General features: G+C 45.2%; 1 protein-coding gene across 4 annotated transcripts in view; it reads left to right on the top strand.

Moving 5' to 3' along the window:
* The first annotated feature begins 2,295 nt into the window (after nucleotides 1-2,295).
* SYCE3 (synaptonemal complex central element protein 3) overlaps nucleotides 2,296-25,290 on the top strand; it is a 31,343-nt gene continuing 8,348 nt past the window's right edge. The window contains exons 1-2 of one of the 4 annotated variants that reach the window (XM_085024641.1): nucleotides 2,296-2,510; nucleotides 14,213-14,321. In XM_085024641.1, coding sequence (XP_084880767.1) covers nucleotides 2,460-2,510; nucleotides 14,213-14,321 — 160 coding nt within the window. In that variant the 5' untranslated portion in view covers nucleotides 2,296-2,459. Of the gene's footprint in view, nucleotides 2,511-14,188; nucleotides 14,322-22,365; nucleotides 23,025-25,290 lie in introns of those variants that run through there. The other 3 variants (XM_021091052.2, NM_001206362.1, XM_085024642.1) reach the window with 3 other exon arrangements.

A 25,290-nucleotide genomic window follows, 5' to 3' on the forward strand; every position in this document is an offset into this window, starting at 1 on the left:
AAGCCTTGGGCTGTCAGAGGTCCTGCCTTCCTCAGGGAGCTCCCACTTTGTATTGGACAGCAACATCCCGTAGGTACATGGAGGAGAAAGAGAGAGGGTCCATGCATGAGAGGCTTTTATGAACCTGGCCTGGTAACGATACGGGGCATTTCCTCCTACATCCCACTGGCCAAGATGTAAACTGCAAGGGAGGCTGGGAAACGTAGTCTAGCCATGTGCCCAGGATGTAAGGGAAACGTGTGATAAACAGCCAGTTTCGGATGCACAAGGGCACAGCCAGACCAGACAGATGTCTCCAGACTTTCTGAGACCAGATCCTCCTCAGCCTGGGCTCTGCAGGGTGTTTCAGACAGCCCACCTACAGCTGCTGGGCACATTCCAGACCAACTGATCTTTTCTGAGTTTCTTCTGCTCCTCTCCAAGAACCTGGGCCCCAACTTCACTCTTCATTCTTAAAGGAGGCAGGCTCATCCACACCCTTGCCTCTGCCTTTTCTGAAGCTCCCACCTGGAATCCTGTGCCATTTCTCAGCCTGGTAAACTCCTACTCCTCCCTGAAGCTGCCTTCATGACCTATCAGAGTTATTCATAATTCATGTTTTTCTGAGGTGCTTCAACAGAAATCCTTTCTAGAAAGTCTAAGCAAATGGTGGAATGATTAGAAGTATGCAGGCTGGCTCACAGGTGAGAAGGAAGAGCCAAAGAATCAGATTCAGGAGTTTGGGTTGTGGCTCAGTGGTTAACGAATCCAACTAGGAACCATGAGGTTTCGGGTTCAATCCCTGGCCTCGCTCAGTGGGTTAAGGATCCGGCGTTGCCATGAGCTGTGGCGTATGTCACAGATGCAGCTCGGATCCGGCGATGCTTTGGCTGTGGTATAGGCTGGCAGCTATAGCTCTGATTCGACCCCTAGCCTGGGAAGCTCCATATGCTATGGGTGCGGCCCAAAAAGACAAAATACAAAAAAAAAAAAAAAAAAAAAAAAAAAAAAAGGAATCAGATTCAGAAGGAGCAGGAACCTGACAGCTTAGAGAGAGGATGTGGTCCAGACAGCAGACTCAATAGATAGGTGAGTGCTCCCTCTGTGCCCAGAACTGTCTGGTGCAACTCTCACTGTTTTTCTACTCTACAATCAGTCTGCTAAGGATTGGAATCCCTGAAAAAATTCCGTAGGTCCCAGGTTTGTTAGGATCTTCAAGTGTTTGTCGTATTCAAAGCCAAAGTTGACCTTCCAAACTGGCTTCTCTGCCCCTCTTCCCCGTCTCAGCCAGTGGTATCACCCTCTTAGCCACTAATCCGATCCTTCTTTCTCCCTTACTTCCCACAGGACAAAGCCCTGTCCAGCCCACCCTCTAAACGGCTTTTGATTCTGTGAACTTCCCTGCGCCATGACCACCGTCTCCCCTGTCCCCACCTCCATCATCATTCACCCAGACAACACCAGCCTTTCTAGATAATAGAAATTATCCTCCCTCCAGCAGCCAGAGAGACCTCTTCACCATGTCATGCCTCTGCTTATCACCCTTCCAAGGTGACCATCACCCTCTAAATAAAGACTGAATGACTGAGCTTCTGGCACTAACCTATAGAGCCCAGAGTGATTTCTTCAGCCTCCTCTTGACCAGAGGCTTTCCGTGCAGCCCCTCTAAGGACTGAGCCACACTCTCACCTGGTCTTGCTTGGTGATTTGTGCCTTACTGCGCAGAGGCCAGAGTGCCTGGCAGACTTCAGCTGGAACCAGAGGCATGTACCTTGGCCCTGCCTCATCTCCTTGAGCTTCAGCAACCTCTTCACCTCAGCATCTCCTTGAGCCTCAGCATCATCCTCTTCTCTGAGACAGCTGTTGGCCATGCATGGTAGTTGTGACACCAAATATCTGGGTGTTCAGCTGCTCACTCAACAAATAGTTGCTAGCACTTGCTGTGCCAAATGCTGTCCTGTCCCCTGGGACACAGTGGTCAAACACTTAGGGCTCTGCGTGCACAGACTTCCGCTCAGGGAGCAAGGGGGAAAACAGTACCAGCAGGAGAGGGGTGTCCCCCCTCCTCTCGGCTCTGTCCTCCCTCAACCTCAGCCACTCCTCAATCCAGGCATTTGGCTCATCCGAGGTGGGGAGAGCCACATGCTGGACCAGCCAGATGAGGGCGGCAGCCCCGCCCCTTCCGCTTGGGGAGATCAGCCAATGAAACCTCGATGCGGATGCGGGACCAGCCTGAGGGGGCGCAGTCACGCGCTCGTGGCCCCACCCCTTCCGCTCCAGGAAACCAGCCAATGAGCGCCAGAGGCCATCTCCAGGGGCGGGTCCCCTAACGGAAAGGGGAGGGGCGCCACCCCCAGGAGCCGCCTCATGCCTCAGGCGCTTAAGGGGGCAGCTGAGCCGGACCTGGACCCGAGCCCGGGGAAGCCGGAGGTGAGCAAGGCCGTCTGAGGGTCCCGGACCCTCCCTTGGTGACCTGACCCATGAGCCACGGCGCCCCCGTGCTGTGCCCACTGCCTCATGCCAGACCGAAGGTGTGGCTACTGTTGACCCACCCCAGTCTCCTCCCTGGGTATCCTCCCCAGGGTCTCCTCCCCCACCTCCTCGCCCCTCCCCCACCTCTCGCCCCTCCCCCACCTCCTCGCCCCTCCCCCACCTCCTCGCCCCTCCCCGAGTCTCCTCCCCGGGTCTCCTCCCCCACCCCCTCGCCCCTCCCCCACCTCCTCGCCCCTCCCCGAGTCTCCTCCCCGGGTCTCCTCCCCCACCCCCTCGCCCCTCCCCCACCTCCTCGCCCCTCCCCACCCCTCGCCCCTCCCCCACCTCCTCGCCCCTCCCCACCCTCTCGCCCCTCCCCCACCTCCTCGCCCCTCCCCCGAGTCTCCTCCCCCACCTCCTCGCCCCTCCCCCACCTCCTCGCCCCTCCCCCACCTCCTCGCCCCTCCCCCGAGTCTCCTCCCCAGGGTCTCCTCCCCATCTCCTCACCCTGTACCCCGAGCCCCTTACCCAGACTCCTCCAGACCTTCACACTGCACGTCCTAAACTCTCTACACCTGCACCTCTCACCCCCAACCTGGGCTCACACCTCACACACCTGGAATTCCCTCACGTCTGCACACCTGTGTGGTCCCCGACATGCACAGCCCTCTAGCGCCAGGTCCCTTCTACCGCCAGGTCTTGCACCCCATGCTTCACACACACATTCTGTTCCCATGCTGTTCACACCACACACACGCAGAACCTTCACAGAGACTGATCCAAGGGCCCCGCTCGTCCTCTCTGATTTCTCATTCCAGGAAGGATCCCAGACTCCGTTAAAACTCTTCATATTGCAAAGTTCCCGTCATGGCTCAGTGGTTAACAAATCCGACTAGGACCCGTGAGGTTGAGGGTTCGATCCCTGGCCTCGCTCAGTGGGTTAAGGATCCAGCGTTACAATAAGCTGAGTGTGGGTCGCAGACACAGCTGGCATCCCGAGTTGCTGTGGCTGTGGTGTAGACCAGCAGCTACAGCTCCAATTGGACACCTAGCTAGGAACTTCCACATGCTGCATGTGCAGCCCTAGAAAAGGCAGAAAGACAATAATAATAATAATAATAATAATAATAATAATCTCTTCATATTGGGCAAGATCCTCAGACCACAGAAGAGCCCTGGGCCCTTGCGTCCCTCATGCTCTGGGCTCCTCAGTCCTGGGGAACGCACAATCCCTCAAACCTTCACACCCTAAAGTGATCCCCGCCCAGTCCCCTCCCACTCCCACTCTCCCTCTGCCCACCTGATCCCCATAGATGGCTATTACCCTCCTTCTCTTGGGCTTTGGCACTGGCCCAGGCCTCCACTCCATCCCAGTCCTGACATCCTGGCTCCCTCATCAGGAAGAACTGCCGTGGACCTAAATCCCATGGTCTTCTTCCTGCACTTCAGATCACACCCTTTCCCTGGATCTGCTTTCCAGACCCATCCCTCCTCTGAGATCCTTCTAGCTGTGTCCTGCGCTGTCTCCCCATCTACCTGCCCCTCAACTACATGGCCCGTGTGTCTCTGCTTTGTACCCACCTGTCATCTTACACACCCTGTATTTGTGCTTCTACTGTATACATGTTTAACTCCCAAGCCAGTTGCATTCCATCCATTTTCTCTGCACTACCCTAGGGTCCTGAGGATTCTATGCAGCCTTGTGGCCTCAGCCATACTACCACCGCATCTCTGCTGCATGTCTGAGTGTTTCTAGGGAGGCACACAGCTCTGCCAAACCACCTTTATCACTCTCCTCAAACCAGAAACATCTATTCTTATTGGGGGGGGCACCTTTTCATTATCAATCATAGACGAGCTAGAGACCTCACACTTGAACATGGACTACCTGGACCTTTACCTAACTTAATCCACCCCACCTCTTTACCTTCCCTTCCCTTCGTAGGGTAAGATGCCCATTTCCTTTCTTTTCTTTCTCTCTTTCTTTCTTTTTTAAAGGACCACACCGGCGACATATGGAGGTATCCAGGCTGGGGTTCAGATTGGAGCTACACCCGCCGGCCTACACCACAGCCACAGCAGCACAGGATCCAAGTTGCATCTGTGACCTACACCACAGCTCACGGCAACACCAGATCCTTAACCCACTGAGCAAGGCCAGGGATTGACCCGCCTCCTCATGGATCCTAGTGAGGTTTGTTACCACTGTGCCACAATAGGAACTCCATGGTGCCCATTTTCCTGAGACCATCCCTGCACAATCAGCTCCTCTTCCTCCTGACTCTTCAGATCTTTCTGCTCCACTGGCCCTTTCTACAAAGACTAAAGACGGGCAAGTGTCTGCCTTTGAAAATTAAAAAAGCGAAAAACGTTTACTCTGTACCACCTTCTCACTATCCCCTGGGTTTTCTCCTCCCTTCCTCCTGTAATTCTGCATGCTCTGCCTATTTGTCTAATGGTCCGTGATTCTTTACTCGTGGAAATCTTGTTGCTGCTTCTACTGCTCCACTAGAACAAGTCTCACCACGGCACCAAATTAAAGGTCCCGAATTCACTGGGCCCTTTTGTATTTGACACTAATGTAACGTCTCCGAACTTAAAAGGCGTCTGTGCCTCCACGTTACAGTCCAGCTGCTGGCCCGTCTCTCTCGGAAGCAAAACTCAGACGTTTCTGCTTCTCTTCCTCCCTCTCTGTAAACACGTTTCAATCAGGCTTTTGTCCCTGGCATCCCCTGTGAAACCAGTTCCCGTCAAGATCACCAGTGACCTTCAAACTGTTAAATCCACAGTGGTCGCTTTTTATTCCCTATGCTGCTTAGTATGAGGCACAGTTGACTGCTCTCTGTTTACTTTCCTCACTTCCAAGACGGCAGTCTTTCCCGGTTCTCCGTCTGCCTTGCTGACTGCTGCTTTTCGGTGTCCTCCAGCCAGGCTTTTCACCACACTCCAGATTCATATTTTCCGTTGGATGTCAGCAAATACTGGTGGCTTCTTTTTCACAGTATGTACAGAATCCAGCCACTTGTGCTGTTTTCACTTCTCACACTCTGGTCCTAGGCCCATCATCCCTTAGATGGAATTTTTCAGCAGCCTCCTCTCCACTCCAGCCTACTCTCAGCACTGCAGGCAGAGTGATCCTTCTAAATCATGATTCAAATCCTATCAAATGATTCCTCGAATATCTAACTTGTCTAATATCTTCTCATCTCACTTGGAATAAAAGCCAAAGTCCTGCATAAGCCGCAGGATCCTCCCCAGCCTCTCCGCCTCGTCTCTGACATCTTGTCCTTCATGCCAGCATTGCTAGCCTCCTTGCTCGTCCTCGGCCGCGCCCAACACACTAACCCTCAAGGCCTCTTTTTGTCCTGTTCCTTCCCCACAGGTATCTATAAGACTCACATGCCCACTCTCTTTGATTTAAAGAGTTACGTGTCAAAGGGACTTTCATCCTTCACCGTAGGTGGCATGGGTCCTCCTGCTCCGTTACTCTGTAGCATCCTTACCTTGCTTTATTTTCTGCAGAGCACTTGTAACCACCTGACATTTTATATATTTACATGTTTATTGCCTGTCTCTCTTGACTAGAATATAAACGCCACAAAGGCATGTTATTATCTGTTTTGCTGAAATATTCCTAAGCACCTAAAACAGTACCTGATGGTCAGTAAATATTTGGTGACTAAATGAGTTAAGCGGCCTGTTCCTCCTCTCTTCTGTTGGCTTTAACTACAAACTCCCCAGTTCCCTATGTTTCTGACTACTTATCAGTGCCTTTCCTGGTCTTGTTTCCTTCTTCTTTTAAGTGCTGATGTTTTTAAGGACTTCTTCCTAGTCCACTTTCTCTGCTCTCTTTATACATTCACTGTGAATGAGTTCATCTTTTCCCATGATTTAAACTACCATTAGCTCTTTATTTTCAGCTTAGCCTCTCTCCAGGGCTCTAATTCTGATTTTCATTTGTTTGTCGAATAGCTCTGCCTGGATACCCAACAGGCACCACATGCTTGAGCTGCCCCAAATTGAATTCAGTAGCTTCCGCATCCCATCCCTCCACTCCATTCTTTTTCCTCCTTTGCTCCATCCATCCTGCATTCATTCTCAAAATTACCCACTGTGTCGTATGAGGCAGTTGTAAGAAAATGTGGTGCTGTGACCCTCCATCTCTAGAATCAGACAGGACTTGGTTTGAATCCAACTCTGCTACTGCTTAGTTGTGTGGCTTTGCTTAACTCTTCCGTGATCCTCAGTTTCTCATTTATACAATGGAGAAAGTAATAGCACTTTCTTCATAGCATGGGTGTGAGAATGAAATCAGTCAATGCATATTGAAATGTTACACCATTCATGGCATATATTAAGCATGGAGTATATATTAATTGGTTTTGTTCGGGTTTTTGGTCACTCTCGTGGCATCCAGGCCAGGGCTGGAACTTGCACCACAGCAGTGACCCAAGCCACAGGAGTAACAATGCCAGATCCGTAACCGCTAAGCCACCAGGGAACTCCTATGTTAGTCTTTTTATTATTGCATTCATCCTTCTCTCTCAACTAATTATAGTAAAATTTTCTGAGTAATTACTCTGTACCTGGTGTTTCACATACAGTCATGCCAAGTATTTAATTTGGTAGATTTGGCATGTCTACCTTTTGTGTCACTATGTACCTAGTCACAATAATCTGCAAAGGAACAATCGTTCCACTTTACAGAAAAAGAAACTGAGACTTGAAGAGCCTGGATAATTTTCCAGCGTTAAGCTTAGGCCAAAAAATAGCAGAGCCTGGATTCTAGCCCAGACTTTCAAGGTACATAGAACCTTTTTTCCAGTCGCTAACTACATTTTGTCAGTTCTGTTCACTCTCATATTTATCAAGAATGTGTTGACTGGCACAAACCGGAGACATACTGCCAGGGCCCAATTCTCAGATCTGTGTACGTTTGCTTTCTGACCAGGAGCAATTTAGTTCTCCGAGCCTTGTTTGTCTCATTCATAAATTGGCATAATCATAGTACTTACCTTATAAGATTCTTGTAAAGGTTTACGTGCTTCAGATAGTGTCTGTTTGGAAATAGGTAGAGAATCCTTGGGCACGTAAAGGATATACACCTGGAGTTCCCGCCGTGGCTCAGTGGAAATGAATCTCCCTAGCATCCGTGAGAACGCCGTTTCGAACCCTGGCCTCGCTTGGTGGGTTAAGGATCTGGCTTTGCCCTGAGCTGTGGTGTAGTTTGCAGGTGCAGCTCGGATCCTGAGTCACTGTGGCTGTGGTGTAGGCCAGCAGCTACAGCTCCAATTCGACCCCTAGCCTGAGAACCTCCAAATGCCTTGGGTGCGGCCCTTAAAAAAAAAAAAAAAGGATACAGACCTACTTTCAGAGTTGGCTGCTGGGAAGTGTAAGGAATGAAAGACTTCTAGAATAAAATGAGCTTTACGCTGTGTCTTAAAAAACAAGAACTAGCGAGGCAAGGCCATTGCACGCAGCACAGTGGCAGATGTAAAGGTGTGGAGGCCCGAGAGAGCATGGTGTTTCAGAGCTCCCGGTGGCACGGGCGCTACCGGCCATCGTCTGTGAGAAGGCTTTGCTGAGAAACTGAGCAAGGACACGCGGCTGAATGGCTATTGCAACTCAAAGAATCTTGCTTTTACAGGTTTCTTTTTCCAGACAGATTTCCTTGATGACAGAACTGTGTGCTTATTTTTTTAACCCCCATTTCTCGTAGTACTGCTTGGCATATGGTCGACACCCACATTTATCCAATTAAATATTTAATTTTTATATGAAGCTTAGGATGTGTGTGAGGACATGGTTAGATACTGATAAATGTGAGCTTTGCTGCCTTTAAAGCCATTATTTAAACAGTGAAAAGACTATTTGAATATTACTTTGGTTTCAAAAACTAATGTTGATGTTATTAAAATTCCTAATCTAAAATTCTAGTCTTCCTTGAGCATTTAAGTTTAGTCTATAAATTTTATCGTAAATGAGATTATTTATTAGAATTTTTTTCCTCTTTTGACCACCCCACAACATATGGAGTTCCTGTGCCAGGAATCAGATCCCAGCTGCAGTTGCCCGGAATCAGATTCCAGCCACAGTTGCAGGCTATGCTGCAGCTGCAGCAATGTTGCGTCTTTTAACCCATTGTACCAAGCAGGGGATCGAACCTGCATCCTGGTGCTGCAGAGATGGCTGCTGATCCCATTGTGCCACAGCAACTCCAATTAGATTATTTATTCTAAATAGGATTATCTCATTCTAAACTTTTAATCTTATTCTAGGTCTAGCAAATTTTTATTAGTAACTGATGTTTTTGTCCCATTTACAAACTGAAACTCTTAATTATAAACTAAATTACTCCATTTCTTTAAGTATCTCGATTGTCTTAAAAACAAACCCTCCCACCTTATTTAATTCTTATAAATACCATAAGCCATAAGTGTGATAAACCTCAGTTTCTCTTAAATGTCCTAGAACTCCATAAACTTACTAAGACTTTGACTTAAAATTACAACCCAGGAGTTCCTGTTGTGGTTCAGTAGTGACGAACCCAAGTGGTATCCACAAGGATGTGAGTTCCATCCTCGGCCTTGCTCCGTGGGTTAAGGATCCAGCGTTGCCATGAGCTGTGGTCACAGATGCAGCTTGGATCCAGCATTGCTGTGGCTGTGGCACAGACCGGCAGCTGCAGCGCCAATTGGATTCCTAGCCTGGGAACTTCATATGCCGTGGGTGTGGTCTTAAAAAGAAAAAAGAAAATTACAACCCATAATCAGTTTCACATTTTAATCTGCAATGGCAAAGCTGCCCTGCTACTTTAATATACCAAATTCTCTTAAACCATCCAATGCATATACTACCAAATATTGTAGTACACTTGTCTTCTGCTTTTTGAAAGTTCATTTTACACCACTTTGCTTTTTATGAAAGACCTACATTAGTACCTGTTTTCACTAACCAAGAGAAATTTGGGAGTTCGCCAGTGGCCTAGTGGTTGAGGATCTGACATTGTCATTGCTGTGGCTCTGGTCACTGCCTTGGGGCGGGTTCGATCTCTAGCCTAGGGACTTATGCATGCCGAGGGTGTGCCTCCCGCCCCCAAAAAATGAAAATCTGAAGAGGATTTTTGTGTTTATGTAAAATTGTGAATGATGAAAATAGCATACAGGAATTTCCTGGTGGCTCAGAGGGTTAAGGATCCTGCACTGTCACTGCTACAACTCAGGTGTCAGCTGTGGCATGGGTTTGATCAATCCCTGGAACTAACGCATGCACAGGAGTGACCAAAAACAAAACAAAAAATCAATAGCATCCAGCTTTTGCTTTGCAGCAAGCCACGTAGAGGCAGTAAGAGCTCCTTCCCCAGGAACTGCACTCAGCATCTCAGCATTAAGCTACCATAGCTTTGAATTATGTCTATGAGCATCTGTGCTTTATCTTGATTTATTTTGTGCATTAGTTAACAAGATGTGTCCTAAGGTAATTGCTTCTTTGACTTATGCCATTTTGGCTTATAAAAGGTTTTCGAGGAAGACTGTTTTTGGATGGTGGGAGAAACCTGTGATTCTAGTTTTTATGCTGTTATTATTTCCTTCCTTATTTTCTTACCTCCCCAGCATCGTAAATAATCCACCCAAGTGATTATTAGATTTTCCTTCTCTTGCACTTTTTAGAGTTATCTTTGCAGCTTGCTGAGATTTCATGATGACCAAAGAGCATTGGCTGGGTTGTGACTCTCCGGCGGTCCGCTCTTGACTTCCAGAACATGACTCTCCTACCTCTCTGGCTGTTTCCTTTGCATCTCCCCAGTCTCGATGTTAGGCCTTTTCTCCATCTGTTTTCTCCCTTGATCTCACCCATTCTCATGCCTTTAAATATCATCTGCATGCTGATGACTCCCAAATTACTGTCTCTAGCCTACCTTCTCCTCTGAATTCATTTATTCCGCTGCCTACTCAACATCCCCACTTGGATGCCTCATAAGCATCTTAAACTTAATGTGTTCAAAACTGAGCTCATTCTTCTCCATGTAAACCAGCTTCTTCCAGTCTTCCGCGTCTCGGTGAATGGTATCACCATTTCTGATGACCTCTCAGATACCCTGGTGGTGTCCTGACTTCGCAAAAACTCATCAGCAGATTTGTCAGCCCTGCCCTCAAAACACACCTGAGCTGGTTCTCCTTCCCACGACTTTCATCACTCCTCTGCCATCGGAGCTGTTATTCTCTCTCACCTGTATTATTCCGACGGCTTCTTCCTAACTCGTCTCCCTGTCTCTCCCCATGTCCGTATGAGCTGTTCTCCACGAGTGATTTGGTAACTGGTAAACCAGGTGATCGCCCTCCAGGCGTCCATCTCACTCAAAGAAGCCGCCGGAGCCAGTCCTTCCGTTGTCTCGCAAGCCCACCTCCGTCTCCACCCACCTTGTCCCTAACGAACGTCTCTGCCACTCCTCCCTCCTCGCTCTCCTTCCCAGCTCCGTCACATCACGCTCAGCTCTTCCTCCAGCTCCATCCAGCCGGCTCTGGCTCAGGGCCTTTGCTCTCACCATCTTCTCTGCCTGGGAAGCGCTTTCCTCACACACCAGTATGGCTCATTCGCTGGCTTCCACCAGGCCTCTAGTTAAAATTGCTTCAGCAAGGCCTTCCCTGCCCACATCTAAAGTACATCCACTCCTCTCACACTCGCTCTCTCCCACTCTTCATCTCTGGTTGACTTTTTTTTTTTTTAGCGCCTATCCCCTCCTTGTATTTGTTTCACTTATTAATCTTGTTTATTGTCTCCTGTCCCCACTGAAACTTAAATTCCATGAAAACAAGGATTTTAATCTGTCTCGTTCACTGCTGTATCTCTAGAATCTAAAATAGTACTCAATAGGGAATCGCCATTGTGGCTCAGTGGGTTAAGGACCCGACATAGTGTCCATGAGGATGCAGGTTTGATCCCTGGCCTCGCTCAGTGGGTTAAGGATCTGGCACTGCTGTGAGCTGCATTGTAGGTCACAGACACCGCTCAGATCTGGCATTGCTGTGGCTGTGGCGTAGGCAGGCAGCTGCAGCTCCTCTTCAACCCCCAGCCTGGGAACTTCCATATGTCTTGGGTTCGACTCCCCCCCAAAAAAGACTCTTTTCTATTTTGTACTTCTTTCTCTCTTTTGTAAGAAAACTGTACAAATTTTTTAACTTTACAGAGTTTTGTGTTATTTTCATGAATATCTTTTCATTATATCTCTTAGACATACATAGCTCTTACAGATTTTAAATAACATCATTAAATAATATCATTAAATCAAAGCCTTACATCATTAAGGATTTCAATTATTTCATCACTGCTTGGATCTGGATAACAATAGGGACAGTCAGGAGCAAGACTGTGGGATCTCCTATCTATAGTAGAGAGGTTGTATTTTATCTGAAAGAAATAGGAGCTATTGAAGGGTTTCAGGGAGTGTGACATGGCTAGAGTTGCATTTTAGGGACTGGAAAATAGATGGGGCAAGAGGAAGCTATAAGCAGGAAGATCAGTTAGGCATCTACGACGGTAGTTCAAGTGAAAGATGAGAGCCTGTACCATTAGTTCCAAACTTTATATTTTCAGCTCCAACCTAGCTCCTAAACTCCAGGCCCATGTATTCAGCTCTCTGCTTGTATATCCAGTTGGAGGCCTGGCGGGCACCTCATATTGACACATTCAAAGCAGAGCACCTAGTTTGCCCTCCAGCGTGCGCCTCTCCTGGCCTTCCCCCTTTCAGTTAGGGACACCGCCATCCATCAAGTCGTTCTCCCCAAATACAGGAGTCGTTTCGATGTCTCTCTCCCCTCACTTGCCCTTGCGTGCCTCGGTACATCAGATCCTCTGCCCGGTTCTTTTGGTTCATTTTCCAAAATATAGCCAGAACATGTCCACCTCTTAGTTTGGATATTATCACCTAAGTGCAAACCACCGCCATCCCTAGTCCACTTTAGTGCGCTCCTGACGAGTTGGTCTTCCCAGAGTTCCCACTGTGGCACAGTAGAAATAAATCCGACTAATAAACATGAGGATGCGGGTTCAATCCCTGGCCTCGCTCAGTGGGTCAGGGATCCAGTGTTGCCATGAGCTGTGACGTAGGTCGCAGACGCAGCTCGGATCCCAAGTTGCTGTGGCTGTGGTGCAGGCCGGCAGCTGTCCTCCAATTCCACCCCTAGCCCGAGAATTTCTATATGCCACGGGTTCAGCCCTAAAAAGCAAAAAACAAACAAACAAACAAAACCTAATTGGTCTTCCCATTCTTTTCTCCTCTCCACTTTCTGCAACAGTCCATTTTCTTTCTTTTTTCTTTTTCTTTCTTTTTTTTTGGCCATGCCATGGCATGTGAAATTTCCTGGGCCAGGGATTGAACCCGAGCCACAGCAACAACTGGAGCTGCTGTCAGAGTGACATCACCAAACCTTTAACCCACTGCACCACAAGGGAACTCCCAACAGTCCATTTTCCAAACAGCAGATGACGTCATTATCTTAACGCATAGTCACATAATCCCCTGCTTTCTCAACCCCAATGGCTTTCCTGTATACTCAGAGTAAAACCAAGGTTCTTGCCCACTTAGCTGATCTCGTGTCAAACCACTCTTCTCAACCCCATTCTGCACTTTTTTTCAATTCCTTAAAACGCACCAGGGCCACTCCCACCTTTTCTTGAGCCACTCCCTCTGTCTAGAACTCTTTCCCTAGATCTTCGCACGCCAATTCCTTTTTTGTCATTCAAGTGGCAGTTCAAATGTTACTTCATAAGGAAGGACATCTCTGACTTTACAAGCTAAAGCTTCCCTCCCCATGAAAAATCCTCTGTATTGGAGTTACTACTGTGGCACAGTGGGTTAAGGATCCAGCATTGCCACAGCTGTGGTGTAGGTTGCAGTTGGGCTCAGATTTGATCCCTGGTCTGGGAACTTCCAAATGCCACATGTACAGCCAAAAGAAGGGGGGAAAGGGGGGGAGTCCTCTTTATGACACCACACTCTTTATTTTTATTTTTGTAGCAGTGACCACGCACTTAAGGTCTCTTTATGAATCTGTTAACTTGGCTATGATCAGTCTCTCCCTCTGGAATGGAAGCTCCAAGACAGCATCTGGTCTGTCTGGATCCGCAGAGCCGTAGTGCACGTCTGGCACATAGTAAATGCCCAGTAAATCTGTACTCAGTGGCGGGTAATGGGATAGACCTCAGTTAAAGCAGCGACCTTGGAGAGAGGGAAGAAGGCACTGAGAGGAGAGACCCTAAGAAGCTGACCTCCACAAGGGGGGCTCTCATCACTGGGCCTTCCTGACTCATAGATGACTGAATGTTTATTCCATGAACAAAGAAAACTGAGTTCCAGTAACCCCTTAGGTCAGGAAGATAAGAGGAGTTAAAAGATGACCAAGGAGTTCCCGTCGTGGCTCGGTGGTTAACGAATCCGACCAGGAACCATGAGGTTGCAGGTTCAATCCCTGACCTTGCTCAGTGGGTTAGGGATCTGGCGTTGCCGTGAGCTGTGGTGTAGGTTGCAGACATGGCTCGGATGCTGAGTTGCTGTGTCTCTGGTGTAGGCCGGTGACTGCGGCTCCAATTAGACCCCTAGCCTGGGAACCTCCATGTGCTGCGGGAGCGGCCCTAGAAAAGGCAAAAAGACAAAAAAAAAAAAAAGACCAAAAGTTTCTGGCTTGAGCTAGCCCACTGTGCATAGTGGAGCTGGAATTGAAACACTGGTTTGTCTCAATGCATCTTTCTGTGCACTGCTTAGATGGCCGAGTCTGACCCTGGGGAAAGGAACTACGACAACATGCTGAAAATGCTGTCGGACCTGAATAAAGACTTGGAAAAGCTACTGGAAGAGATGGAAAAAATCTCAGGTAGGATGTTTTCCCAGGCAGGGTGCCTTCTCCCTTCTTCCAGCAGCTCAAATCCTCCCTACACTCCTGAGCTTAAATCAAGTGCCTTCTTAACAAGTCCTTCCCTCACCATTTTGTTTCACCTTCTGCACCATGTAACTACTGAACCACAAGATTTTACACTCACCATTAAACATTGCCTTAAATTGTTTTCTGATTTTTTTTTCCTTTTTAGGGCTGCACCTGTGGTATATGGAGGTTCCCAGGTTAGGGGTCCAATCGGAGCCTCAGCCGCCAGCCTGCACCACAGCCACAGCAACTCAGGATCCAAGCACATCTTCAACCTATACCACAGTTCGAGGCGACGCCAAATCCTTAGCCCACTGAGCACAGCCAGGGATCGAACCCGAAACCTCATGGTTCCTAGTCAGATTCGTTTCCGCTGCGCCACGACGGGAACTCCTATTTTCTGATTCTTTTATGTGCGTTTGCGTCTTATTTCTGCAAATGGACTGTTACCTTTCGAGGGTAGAAATAGTGACTTCTTCTTTTGTAACTGGGCATACAATGCCATACCCAAGGCTCAAGTACTCAGCAAATGGCAAATGATGCTAATATATCACCTATGTATGACCATTCTTTCTGCGAATCATTTAAATAAAAATAGCTCAGAGTGATAGTACCAAGACTGGTGACATGCTGAAATGGGAAATACAGCTCAGTACAATGAAGCAGCCATACAGTTGGACAAATTTCTCTGTTTGTGGAAAAGAACGTTATATTATTTTATTCACCATTTCCACTAAATGGTGACCAGCAGAGGTAGTGATACCATTGTAATTTTTTTAGTTTGTTCTTTACTAGTTTCGAATACATATAATTCTTATAGTTTGTAAGCCTAGGAGTTCCCGTCCTGGCTCAGAGGTAATGAACCCGACTAGGATCCATGAGGATGCTAGTTCGATCCCTGGCCTCTCTCCATGGGTTAAGGATCCAGTGTTGCCGTGAGCTGTGGCGTAGGTCACAGTTTCGGCTCGGATCCTGCATTGCTGTGGCTGTGGTCTAGGCCAGCAGCTGTAGCTCTGATTCAACCCCTGACCCAGGAACTTCCATATGCTATAGCTGTGGACCTAAAAAGCAAAAAAAAAAAAAAAAAAAAAAAAGAGTCTGTTTTGCTAGAGAAAGTCATACCGTAAAACACATTTTAGAAAAGCCTGTATATTCTCCTCAAATGAAAACAAACTTTTTAAGAAGATTATCAGTTTGTAAATAATCTCCACTTATTACAACAGTCCTCAGAATATTTCTACTTAGAAATGTCTGCAATGTTTGTGCCTATGGACTTGAAAGTTTATACACATATATATTTTTAACTACCTTTTTAAAAAGTTCTGGAGTTCCCACTGTGGCTCAGCCAGTTAAGGTCCCGACATAGTCTTCATGACGATGTGGGTTCAATCCCTGGCCTCACTCAGTGGGTTAAGGATCTGGCATTGCCACGAGCTGTGGCGTAGGTCACAGATGCGGCTCGGATCTGGCCTTGCTGTGGCTGTGGTGTAGGCTTCAGCTGCAGGGCTGATTCAACCCCTAGCCTGAGAACCTCCATATGCCACAGGTGTGGCTGCAAAAAGAAGAAAATTAAATAAATAAATAGTTCTATAATTCATTTTCTACTATAAGTTATTTAATTCCTTCAATATAATTAAATATTCTTTTATTTAATACCATTTACTATGAACCTACTATGTGCTCTTCTAAGAATACAAAGTTGAATAGGGAGTCTCCTTCATTAGAAGAAGTGAGAGGGGGCCAGAAACAGACATCAAAATGACTAACTTAATTTAAATATATAAACTAAAACTAAAGCATGGTTTAATTTTATATGAAAATTATAAGCTGGCAAATGCTAATAACGGCGTACTCCAAATACTGGGGAGCGAGCAGAGAAGGAGGAGAGGCTGATTACTTGGGGAGGCACGTCAGGATTTGAAGAGAGCAGAGCCTTAGGGAAGGAGTAGGAATTGGACAGGCGAGGGTTAGGGACCTGTGGGTACAGAGGAGGGGCCGTCTCGGAGAAGAGAGAGCCAGGGCTGTGTGCCTGTGAGGGAAAGGCCGGTGTGGTCAAGAAGCCAGATTAAACATGACGTAATATCATATGAGGAAAAGAGTGTAGATAACACGTATGACTGGGTCACGTGTCACTTTGCTATATGGCAAAAATTGACAGAACGTTGCAAATCAACTAAAAAAATTTTTTTGTTTGAAAAAAGGAAGCCAGATTAGTGCATAATGTTCACAAGGTGGCAGCCCAAAGAAAGAGAGGCTGAAAAGGGTAGACGTGTCTTCAGGGCCAATCTAAGGAAGTTTACCTGTCTTGTCTAGGTGATAGGGACCCATTTGGGATTTCAAGGAAGACCCTTGCCTTTTAGAAAGATACCTCTGGTAACAAGGCAAGAGATGGTTTGGAGAAGAAAGACTGGAGGCCGGAAGACCAATTAGGAAGTTTATGCAGAAATAAAGGTTAAAAAGGAGTTAGTATTAACTCAGGCTTGGCACTGAGAACAAGAAGAGAGAGAATGGCAGGTTTCTGTGATAGACTCCTATTGATTTGTAAGAACTCTTTTTTTTTTTGGTCTTTTTGCCATTTCTTGAGCCGCTCCCCCGCGGCATATGGAGGTTCCCAGGCTGGGTCTAATCAGAGCTGCAGCCGCCGGCCTACGCCAGAGCCACAGCAACTCAGGATCCGAGCTGCATCTGCAACCTACACCACAGCTCACGGCAACACTGGATCCTTAACCCACTGAGCAAGGCCAGGGATTGAACCTGCAACCTCATGGTTCCTGGTCAGGTTCATTAACCACTGAACCACGACGGGAACTCCAGAACTCTTTATTAAGATTATTAAGGTCCTTGTTCAAAATTGCAGTATATATTTTTCCCAATTTGTTATTTTCCTTTAATTTTGTATATGAAGCTTTGGTAGACAGAAGTCTTATGTAGTAAAATGTATCAATATTTTCCTTTTCTGATTTATTTCCATTTCTCTGATGCCTAGAAAATCATTCCCTAATCCAGGATCAGTGAGATATTTATGTTTTCTTCTGCTCTGTTGTTGTTGTTTTAACATTTAATTCTAAACTATTACAGAAGTGATTTTTAAAATTAAATTAAATTAAATCTTTATTTTATTTATTTATTTTGCTTTTTAGGGCCACACCTGTGGCATGTGGAAGTTCTCAGATTAGAGTTGAATCAGAGATGCAGCTGCTGGCCTATACTATAGCCACTGCAACACAGAATCCAAGCCATGTATGCAACCTACAGCATAGCTCATGGCAACACTGGATCCTTAATTTGTTCAGCAAGGCCAGGGATCGAACCCACATCCTCATGATATTAGTCATATTCGTTACCACTGAGCCACAGCAGGAACTCCAAAGTGATTTCTTTATTATACGTGGCATTTTTATATATAGTAGAGCGGAGATAGCTAACTTGGGTTTTTTTGGTTTTGGGGGGATTTTTTGGCCATGCCCATGGCATGCAGAAGTTCTCAGGCCAGTTACAAAGCCAGATCCTTAAACCCCTGAGCCACCAGGGAACTCCAGCTAAACCGTTTTATAATATGTTAGGTTTCATGGCTTATCACACTAGTTTCATTACTATTAATCAGTAAGTTCCCCTGCATTATTCTTTTTTTCTTTTAGCTTTTCTCACACATTTATTATTCCAGGTGAATAATAGATTCATTTAACTTTTATTTGGAATTGTGTTAAACCTATATTAACATGGAAAGAATAATATATTTTTAACCTTAAGTATTCTTATGCAGGAATGTGTTGTTTCCAGTTATTCAGATGTTCTTCAACATGTCTCAGAGAGTTTTGCAATATTTTTCTCCAGATGTTTTTTTTTTTTTTTTTGTCTTTTTGCTGTTTCTTGGGCCGCTCCCGCGGCATATGGAGGTTCCCAGGCTAGCGGTCCAATCGGAGCCGTAGCCACTGGCCTATGCCAGAGCCACAGCAACGCGGGATCCTAGCCGCGTCTGCGACCTACACCACAGCTCACAGCAACGCCGGATCGTTAACCCACTGAGCAATGGCAGGGACCGAACCCGCAACCTCATGGTTCCTCCTCGGATTCGTTAACCACTGCGCCACGACGGGAACTCCATGTTCACCAATTTTAAAAACAGTTAATCCTGAGTGGCTAGATTTTGTTGATTTTAAACATTCTTTGTAATCTTCTATTTTAATTGAGTTTTAAAAACAAGGCACATGCAACATTTTGTTTAAAAATCATTATTTATTTAATAATTATTCAACTTAACAATTATTTAATAATATTTATTAACTATAAACATAATTATGCGTTATAATTATTTAGTAATAATAATTTATTTTAAAATGCTAATAATCCCACCTGGAAAATTCTGCTGTATATATTAGTAATCTGATAAATGAGGAAATATTGATAAAATGGACAATGTGGGAGGAAAATGAAATGCCCCAATTGACACGCTTTTAAAGCAATAACCAAAGAAGAAACTGAAAAAGTTATTAGAAATTATTTCTTGCAGTTTCACCAATCTTCAGTTGTTTCCAAACACTGTGCATAGTACATATCCCACACACGGACGACACGCACATCTGGGAAGAGTTTCGCATTCTTAGGTAATAAACTACACTGAATATGTGAGTTGCTAAGGGAGGAGTGTCTTAAACATTCTCATGATAAGGAGAAAAATAACGTGTGGCCACGGGAGGTGACGGGTGTCGGTGGCCATCATTTCACCGTCCATGGATATATCCAATCATTACGTTATACAACCCAACTCATACAATATTTTATGTCAACTATATCTCAGTAAAACTGGAAAAAGTATAAAACTGAAGGCAAAAAAAAAATCTGGAGAAGGAGTTCCCGTCGTGGTGCAGTGGTTAACGAATCCGACGAGGAACCATGAGGTTGCGGGTTCGATCCCTGCCCTTGCTCAGTGGGTTAACGATCCGGTGTTGCCGTGAGCTGTGGTGTAGGTCGCAGACGCGGCTCGGATCCCGTGTTGCTGTGGCTCTGGCATAGGCTGGTGGCTACAGCTCCGATTGGACCGCTAGACTGGGAACCTCCATATGCCGCGGGAGCGGCCCAAAGAAATAGCAAAAAGACAAAAATAAATAAATAAATAAATAAAATAATAAAAATAAAATAAAATAAAGAGTGCTACCTTTAATTTTACTTAAGAATTTAAATTGAAATGAAACTGCAGAAAGTCTTCCCTTAAGATACATACTTCTTGGCGTTCCCACTGTGGGGCCACAGGATCTGTGGCATCCTTGGAGTGCTGGGACACAGGTTCCATTCCTAGCCCAGCACAGTGAGTTGAGTATCTGCCATTGCTGCAGCTGCATCGTAGGTTGCAACTGCCACTAAGATCTGATAGCTGGCGAGGGAACTCCATATGCCGAAGCACGGCCAAATAAATAAATAAATGTTTCCTCAGCATAAAAAAATCTATCAGCTCCTATAATACTGTTCTAAGATTAAGAATGTTTATAGGAGAACTTTAAGAAAACTAGCGTTATTTCTTCAGTTATATCTTTTATCTTTATTCGGGATCTAATAATACTAATCAGTAATATTTATGCACTGCTTATTAATTGCTAGATGCTATTCTAAGCAGTATGTTAATTAGTTCACTTAATCCTCGCAACAATTTTATAAGATATAAAGACTGTTAGTACCCCTATTTTACAAACAAAGAGACTGAGGCAAAACTGTCCTTCGTTGTACTCTTATCAGTATATTATCCATACATCATTCCTGTGGTTGTCAAGACTCACACATTCTGTATTTAAATAATTCAGAGTTAAACCTGGGAACTATCGTTATGCACATCATGTTCCTTGAATTTATAAATGCTTAAGAATATGTCTGTGTTTATAACTGGATGGTAACTGGGCTAGGTATATAATTATTTTCTTTATAACTTAGATGTTGTTAGCACTTAGTGGAATTGCGGAGAAGTGTAAGGTCTGCCTCTGTTTCCTCTTGAAAGTGACTTTCTTTTTCTGCCTGTAAAACTCTTTCTTTATCCCTGGAGTTCTGTCCTTCACCAGCATTAGGTTGGTATTAATATTCTCTAACACTTTTCCTGAACATGTTAGATCCTTAGAGCTATAGATTTGAGCATTTTTTCTAAAAACCTTTTCATTTATCATACCTTTGGATGCTGTTTGTTCTTTCTTTGATTTATTCTTCAGAAATTCCAGTTACCCATATTGTGCATCTCTTTCTATCTTGTCTTTATCATCATCGTTATAATCTGTTTTATTTCTTTGTTATTTTTCTTTTTATTTTGTGTCGGTTCCTCAGTACTGCTCCCCATTCCCTGATCATGCTGTTACGTAACAGTGTTCCTGTCTCTTCGCTTAGTTTTAACCTCAGATGTAGAGAACTGATTTATCACACCCACAGTTTATGGTACATTATGATCACTGGTCCATGCAGGACATCGCGAGTTTAATTTTTATTTATCACCTTAAACCCCTGGTCCATTCCCTTTCCTCTCTCCACCATAGACAGCAATTCTAATGTGTACTTTTTGCGTATGTATGTTCTTCTGAAAGAAGAAATTTATAAATTTACTTTAAATTTCTATAAATGACATTGTGTTATATGTCTCCTGCTATTTCTCTTTTATTTTCATTCAGAATCATGTGTATCAGCTCTTTCCAGGATGCTATATGACATCTAATCTATTGCTTTTAAATGCTGTATGTAACAGGGGGCTGGGTGGGCTAGGCTACATGCATGATAATATGGAAATTTAAGCTCAGCCCATCTATAGAACCAGTGAATTAAAACAAACTCTCAGATGGAGTTTCCATAGTGGCTCGGTGGTTAACGAACCCAGCTAGTATACATGAGGACTCGGGTTTGATCCCTGGCCTTGCTCATCGTGTTAAGATCCAGCGTTGCCATGAGCTGTTGTGTAGGCCAGCAGCTAGAGCTCACATTCGACCCCTACCCTGGGAACCTCCATTTGCTGTAGTTGTGCCCTAAAAAAAGACAAAAGACCAAAAAAAAACCGAAACACCTCTCAGTGAAGGGCATATGGACCAGGAAGGCGTTTTTAATACGCGTTTTTCCCCACATGCTAAATTAATTGGATTTCTGGGCTTTTTTCATTTTGCCTTCCCTAAAATTGAGTTGAATGCTTTATTCATTTATTTTCATTCCTTTTTAAGTTGTGAAAACATTTGGACCTGTGAATTTTTCTTAAGATATATTATTGCAACCCATAAGTATTGATAGTATTCTTGCCTCCTTTTTTTTTTTTTTTTTGGTTTTCTTCTCTTTTTTTGGTCTTTTTTCTTTTTGCTATGCCAGGGATTGAACCCTGGGCCAGAGATTGAACCCATGCCACAGAAATGGCCCAAGACAATGCAGCGACAATTCCAGATCCTTAACTCACTGAGTCACCCAGGAACTCCAATAGTGTTCTTATCTTTTATTGCTTTTTTTTAAGTCATCTTTATTTAGGTATAATTTATAAACAGTAAAATAAACACTTTTTTTTTGCCTTTTCTAGGGCTGCTCCCTCGGCATACGGAGGTTCCCAGGCTAGGGGTCGAATCAGAGCTGTAGCCACCGGCCTATGCCACAGCCATAGCAACGCGGGATCCGAGCCACGTCTGCGACCTACAGACAGCTCATGGCAACGCTGGATCCTTAACCCACTGGGCAAGGCCAGGGATCGAACCCAAAACCTCATGGTTCCTAGTCAGATTTGTTAACCACTGCGCCACGACGGGAACTCCCTAAAATAAACACATTTTAAGTGTACAGTTCACTGAGTTTTGCAAAATGTATACACCAGTATAACAAATATTGTTATCAAAATGCAAATTATTTATATCACTCCAAAATGTCTGTTTTTGCACCTCCCCAGTCAATTCCACTCTTCCCTTCACAGCACCTGGCAACAACTGATATACTTGCCTAGAATTTCATACAAATGTAATCGCAGAGCATAATCCTGTGTCTGGCTTCTTTTGCTCACCAGGTCCAATCAGCGCACTATCACTCCAATGGGACAGCTTGATGTCCTGTGGAAGGGAAGGCAGCTCGGAAGCTGGAGAGTTGATATTCCTGAATTAGGATAGTGAAGATGAATCGTTAGCTTTGCCAGCTGAAAGCAAACTGCTGATGGTGGTGTTTACGAACAGACACAGAGAAAAAAGCATTTGTCAGATCTATGGCTGCATACCGGGTATCAGGGGATATAGGAATTTGTTCAAGCAACAAACCCACTTCTGAAGCAGTCGCTACAATTGGAGTTACCACCTGATTGAGTCTCTAAAACCGCCTGCTGCACAGGCCAGATAGGCAAACTGAGTGGGAATGCGGTGGGAATTAGGGAACTACCCCGCATCCTTCAAGCCTTAACGGTGCTGATAACCTCTGCAGTCCCTCCAGAAATGCACTGTTGCTTTTCGTTTGCTGCTTTCATAGGCAGAGGCAGTTCTCATGGTTTCCACTTGGTCTTTCCTACCAAACAGCCCTCACTCCGTGGATTAGGGAACAAAAGTGGGGATTCTCCCGTTGCTGAGAATATCCGTCTCAGTTATGCTGGAACTGGGAAAACCACAGAGTTCAGAGACCCTCGGAGTTCCTGTTGTGGACCAGCGGAAATGAATCCAACTAGGAACCATGAGGATTCGGGTTCGTTCCCTGGCCTTGCTCAGTGGGTTAAGGATCCGGCATTGCTGTGAGCTGTGGTGTAGGCCACAGATGGGGCTCAGATTCTGCGTGGCTGTGGCTGTGGCCTGGGCCGGCAGCTGTAGTTCTGATTCGACCCCTAGCCTGGGAACCTCCACATGCCACGGGTGTGACCCCCCCAAAAAAAAAAACCTACTAAACCCTCTGTGAGCTGAATGGGTTCCTGAGCTAGAACTCCATTGTTAACCTGCCCTCCAGAAAGCCCTTCCTCTGACTGCTAGGTCACTCCACTGGCTAGTAGTGCTGTTTGGGGTGTAGAGAAATTAGTGTCTGTTCAGAGCCAGTGTCTAGTAGTCCCCAAAAGGTCTGGTTATTTCCCTTGCCCCACAGTACAGTCCTACAGAGATACTATTGGGAAGCTCCAGTCCCGAAGCTGATGATCGTGTGAAGAGGAAAAATAACTAAACAAAATTGCAACAAATTTTGATGAATGTTAAGACTGAATAATCTATATGGTAGCCAAAAGTGGAACCTAATTTGGTATAAGGAGCAAAAAAAGAGAAAAAAAAAAGACTTACATGCTGGGAACTAAAAAACATAAATCAAGGAAATTAAAGAGGATTCAAAGAAATGGAAAGATATCCCATACTCCCGAATTGGAATAATTAATATCATAAAAATGGCCATACTATCCAAAGAAATCTACAGATTTCATGCAATCCCTATCAAATTACCCATGATGTTTTTCACAGAACTAGAACAAACAACCCAAAAATGTAGATGGAACCATAAAAGACCCAGAATCCAAAAAAAAAAAAAGAGTTCCCGTCGTGGCACAGTGGTTAACAAATCCGACTAGGAACCATGAGGTTTCGGGTTCGGTCCCTGCCCTTGCTCAGTGGGTTAACGATCTGGCGTTGCTGTGAGCTGTGGTGTAGGTTGCAGATGCGGCTCGGATCCCCCGTTGCTGTGGCTCTGGCGTAGGCCAGTAGCTACAGCTCCGATTCAACCCCTAGCCTGGGAACCTCCATATGCCGCGGGAGCAGCCCAAAGAAATGGCAAAAAGACCAAAAAAAAAAAAAAAAAAAAAAGACCCAGAATTGCCAAAGCAATCCTGAGCAAAAAAGACCAAGCAGGAGGCATAACTCTCCCAGACCTCAGACAATATTACAAAGCTACAGTCATCAAGACAGTGCGGTGCTGGTACAAAAAACTGATATACAGACCAGTGGAACAGAATAGAGAGCCCAGAAATAAACCCAGATACCTACAGTCAGTTAGTCTTTAACAAAGAAGGCAAGAGTATACAATGGGAAAAAAAACTAGTCTCTTCAGCAAGTGGAACTAGAAAAGCTGGACAGCTGCATGTAAATCAATGAAACTAGAACACACCCTCACATCACGCACAAAAATAAACTCAAAGGGGCTTAAAGACAAATATAAGACAAGACATCATGATATTCCTAAAAGAGAACAAAGGCAAAACATTCTCATGGAGTTCCCATCATGGTGCAGCAGAAATGAATCCAACTAGGAACCATGAGGTGGCAGGTTTGATCCCTGGCCTCGCTCAGTGGGTTAAGGATCCAGCATTGCCATGAGCTGTGGCATAGGCCAGCAGCTGTAGCTCCGATTAGACCCCCTAGCCTTGGAACCTCCATATGCCACAGGTGCGGCCCCAAAAAGCCAAAAAAAAAATTTTTTTTTCTGACATCAAGCATGTAAATGTTTTCTTAGGTCAATCTCCCGAGGCAGTAGAAATAAAAACAAAAATAAACCAACAGGACCTAACCAAACTTACAGGCTTTTGCACTACAAAGGAAACCATTAAAAAAAAAAAACTGAAACCTATGGAACAGGAGAAAATAATTGCAGATGATGCAACTGGCAAGGGCTTAATCTCCAAAATATACAAACAACTCATAAAACTCAACAACAACAATGAAAAACAACCCAATCAAAAAATGGGCAGAAAGACCTAAACAGACATTTCTCCAAAGAAGACATGTGGATGGCCAATGGGCATATGAAAAAAATGCTCAACATCACTGATTATTAGAGGAATGCAAATCAAAGCTACAATGAGGTACCACCTCACGCGGGTCAGAATGGCCATCATTAATAAGTCCACAAATAACAAATGCTAGAGAGGGTGTGGAGAAAAGGGAACCCTCCTACACTGTCAGTGGGAATGTAAATTGGTACAACCACTATGGAAAACAGTATGGAGGTTCCTCAGAAAACTAAATATAAAACTACCATATGATCC

This window comes from Sus scrofa, chromosome 5 (assembly GCF_054392235.1).
Source record: "Sus scrofa isolate SSC_HxYL_T2T_F1_AM1 chromosome 5, Sscrofa_HxYL_maternal_Yorkshire_Landrace_v2.0, whole genome shotgun sequence".
NCBI classification, from domain to species: Eukaryota; Metazoa; Chordata; class Mammalia; order Artiodactyla; family Suidae; genus Sus; species Sus scrofa.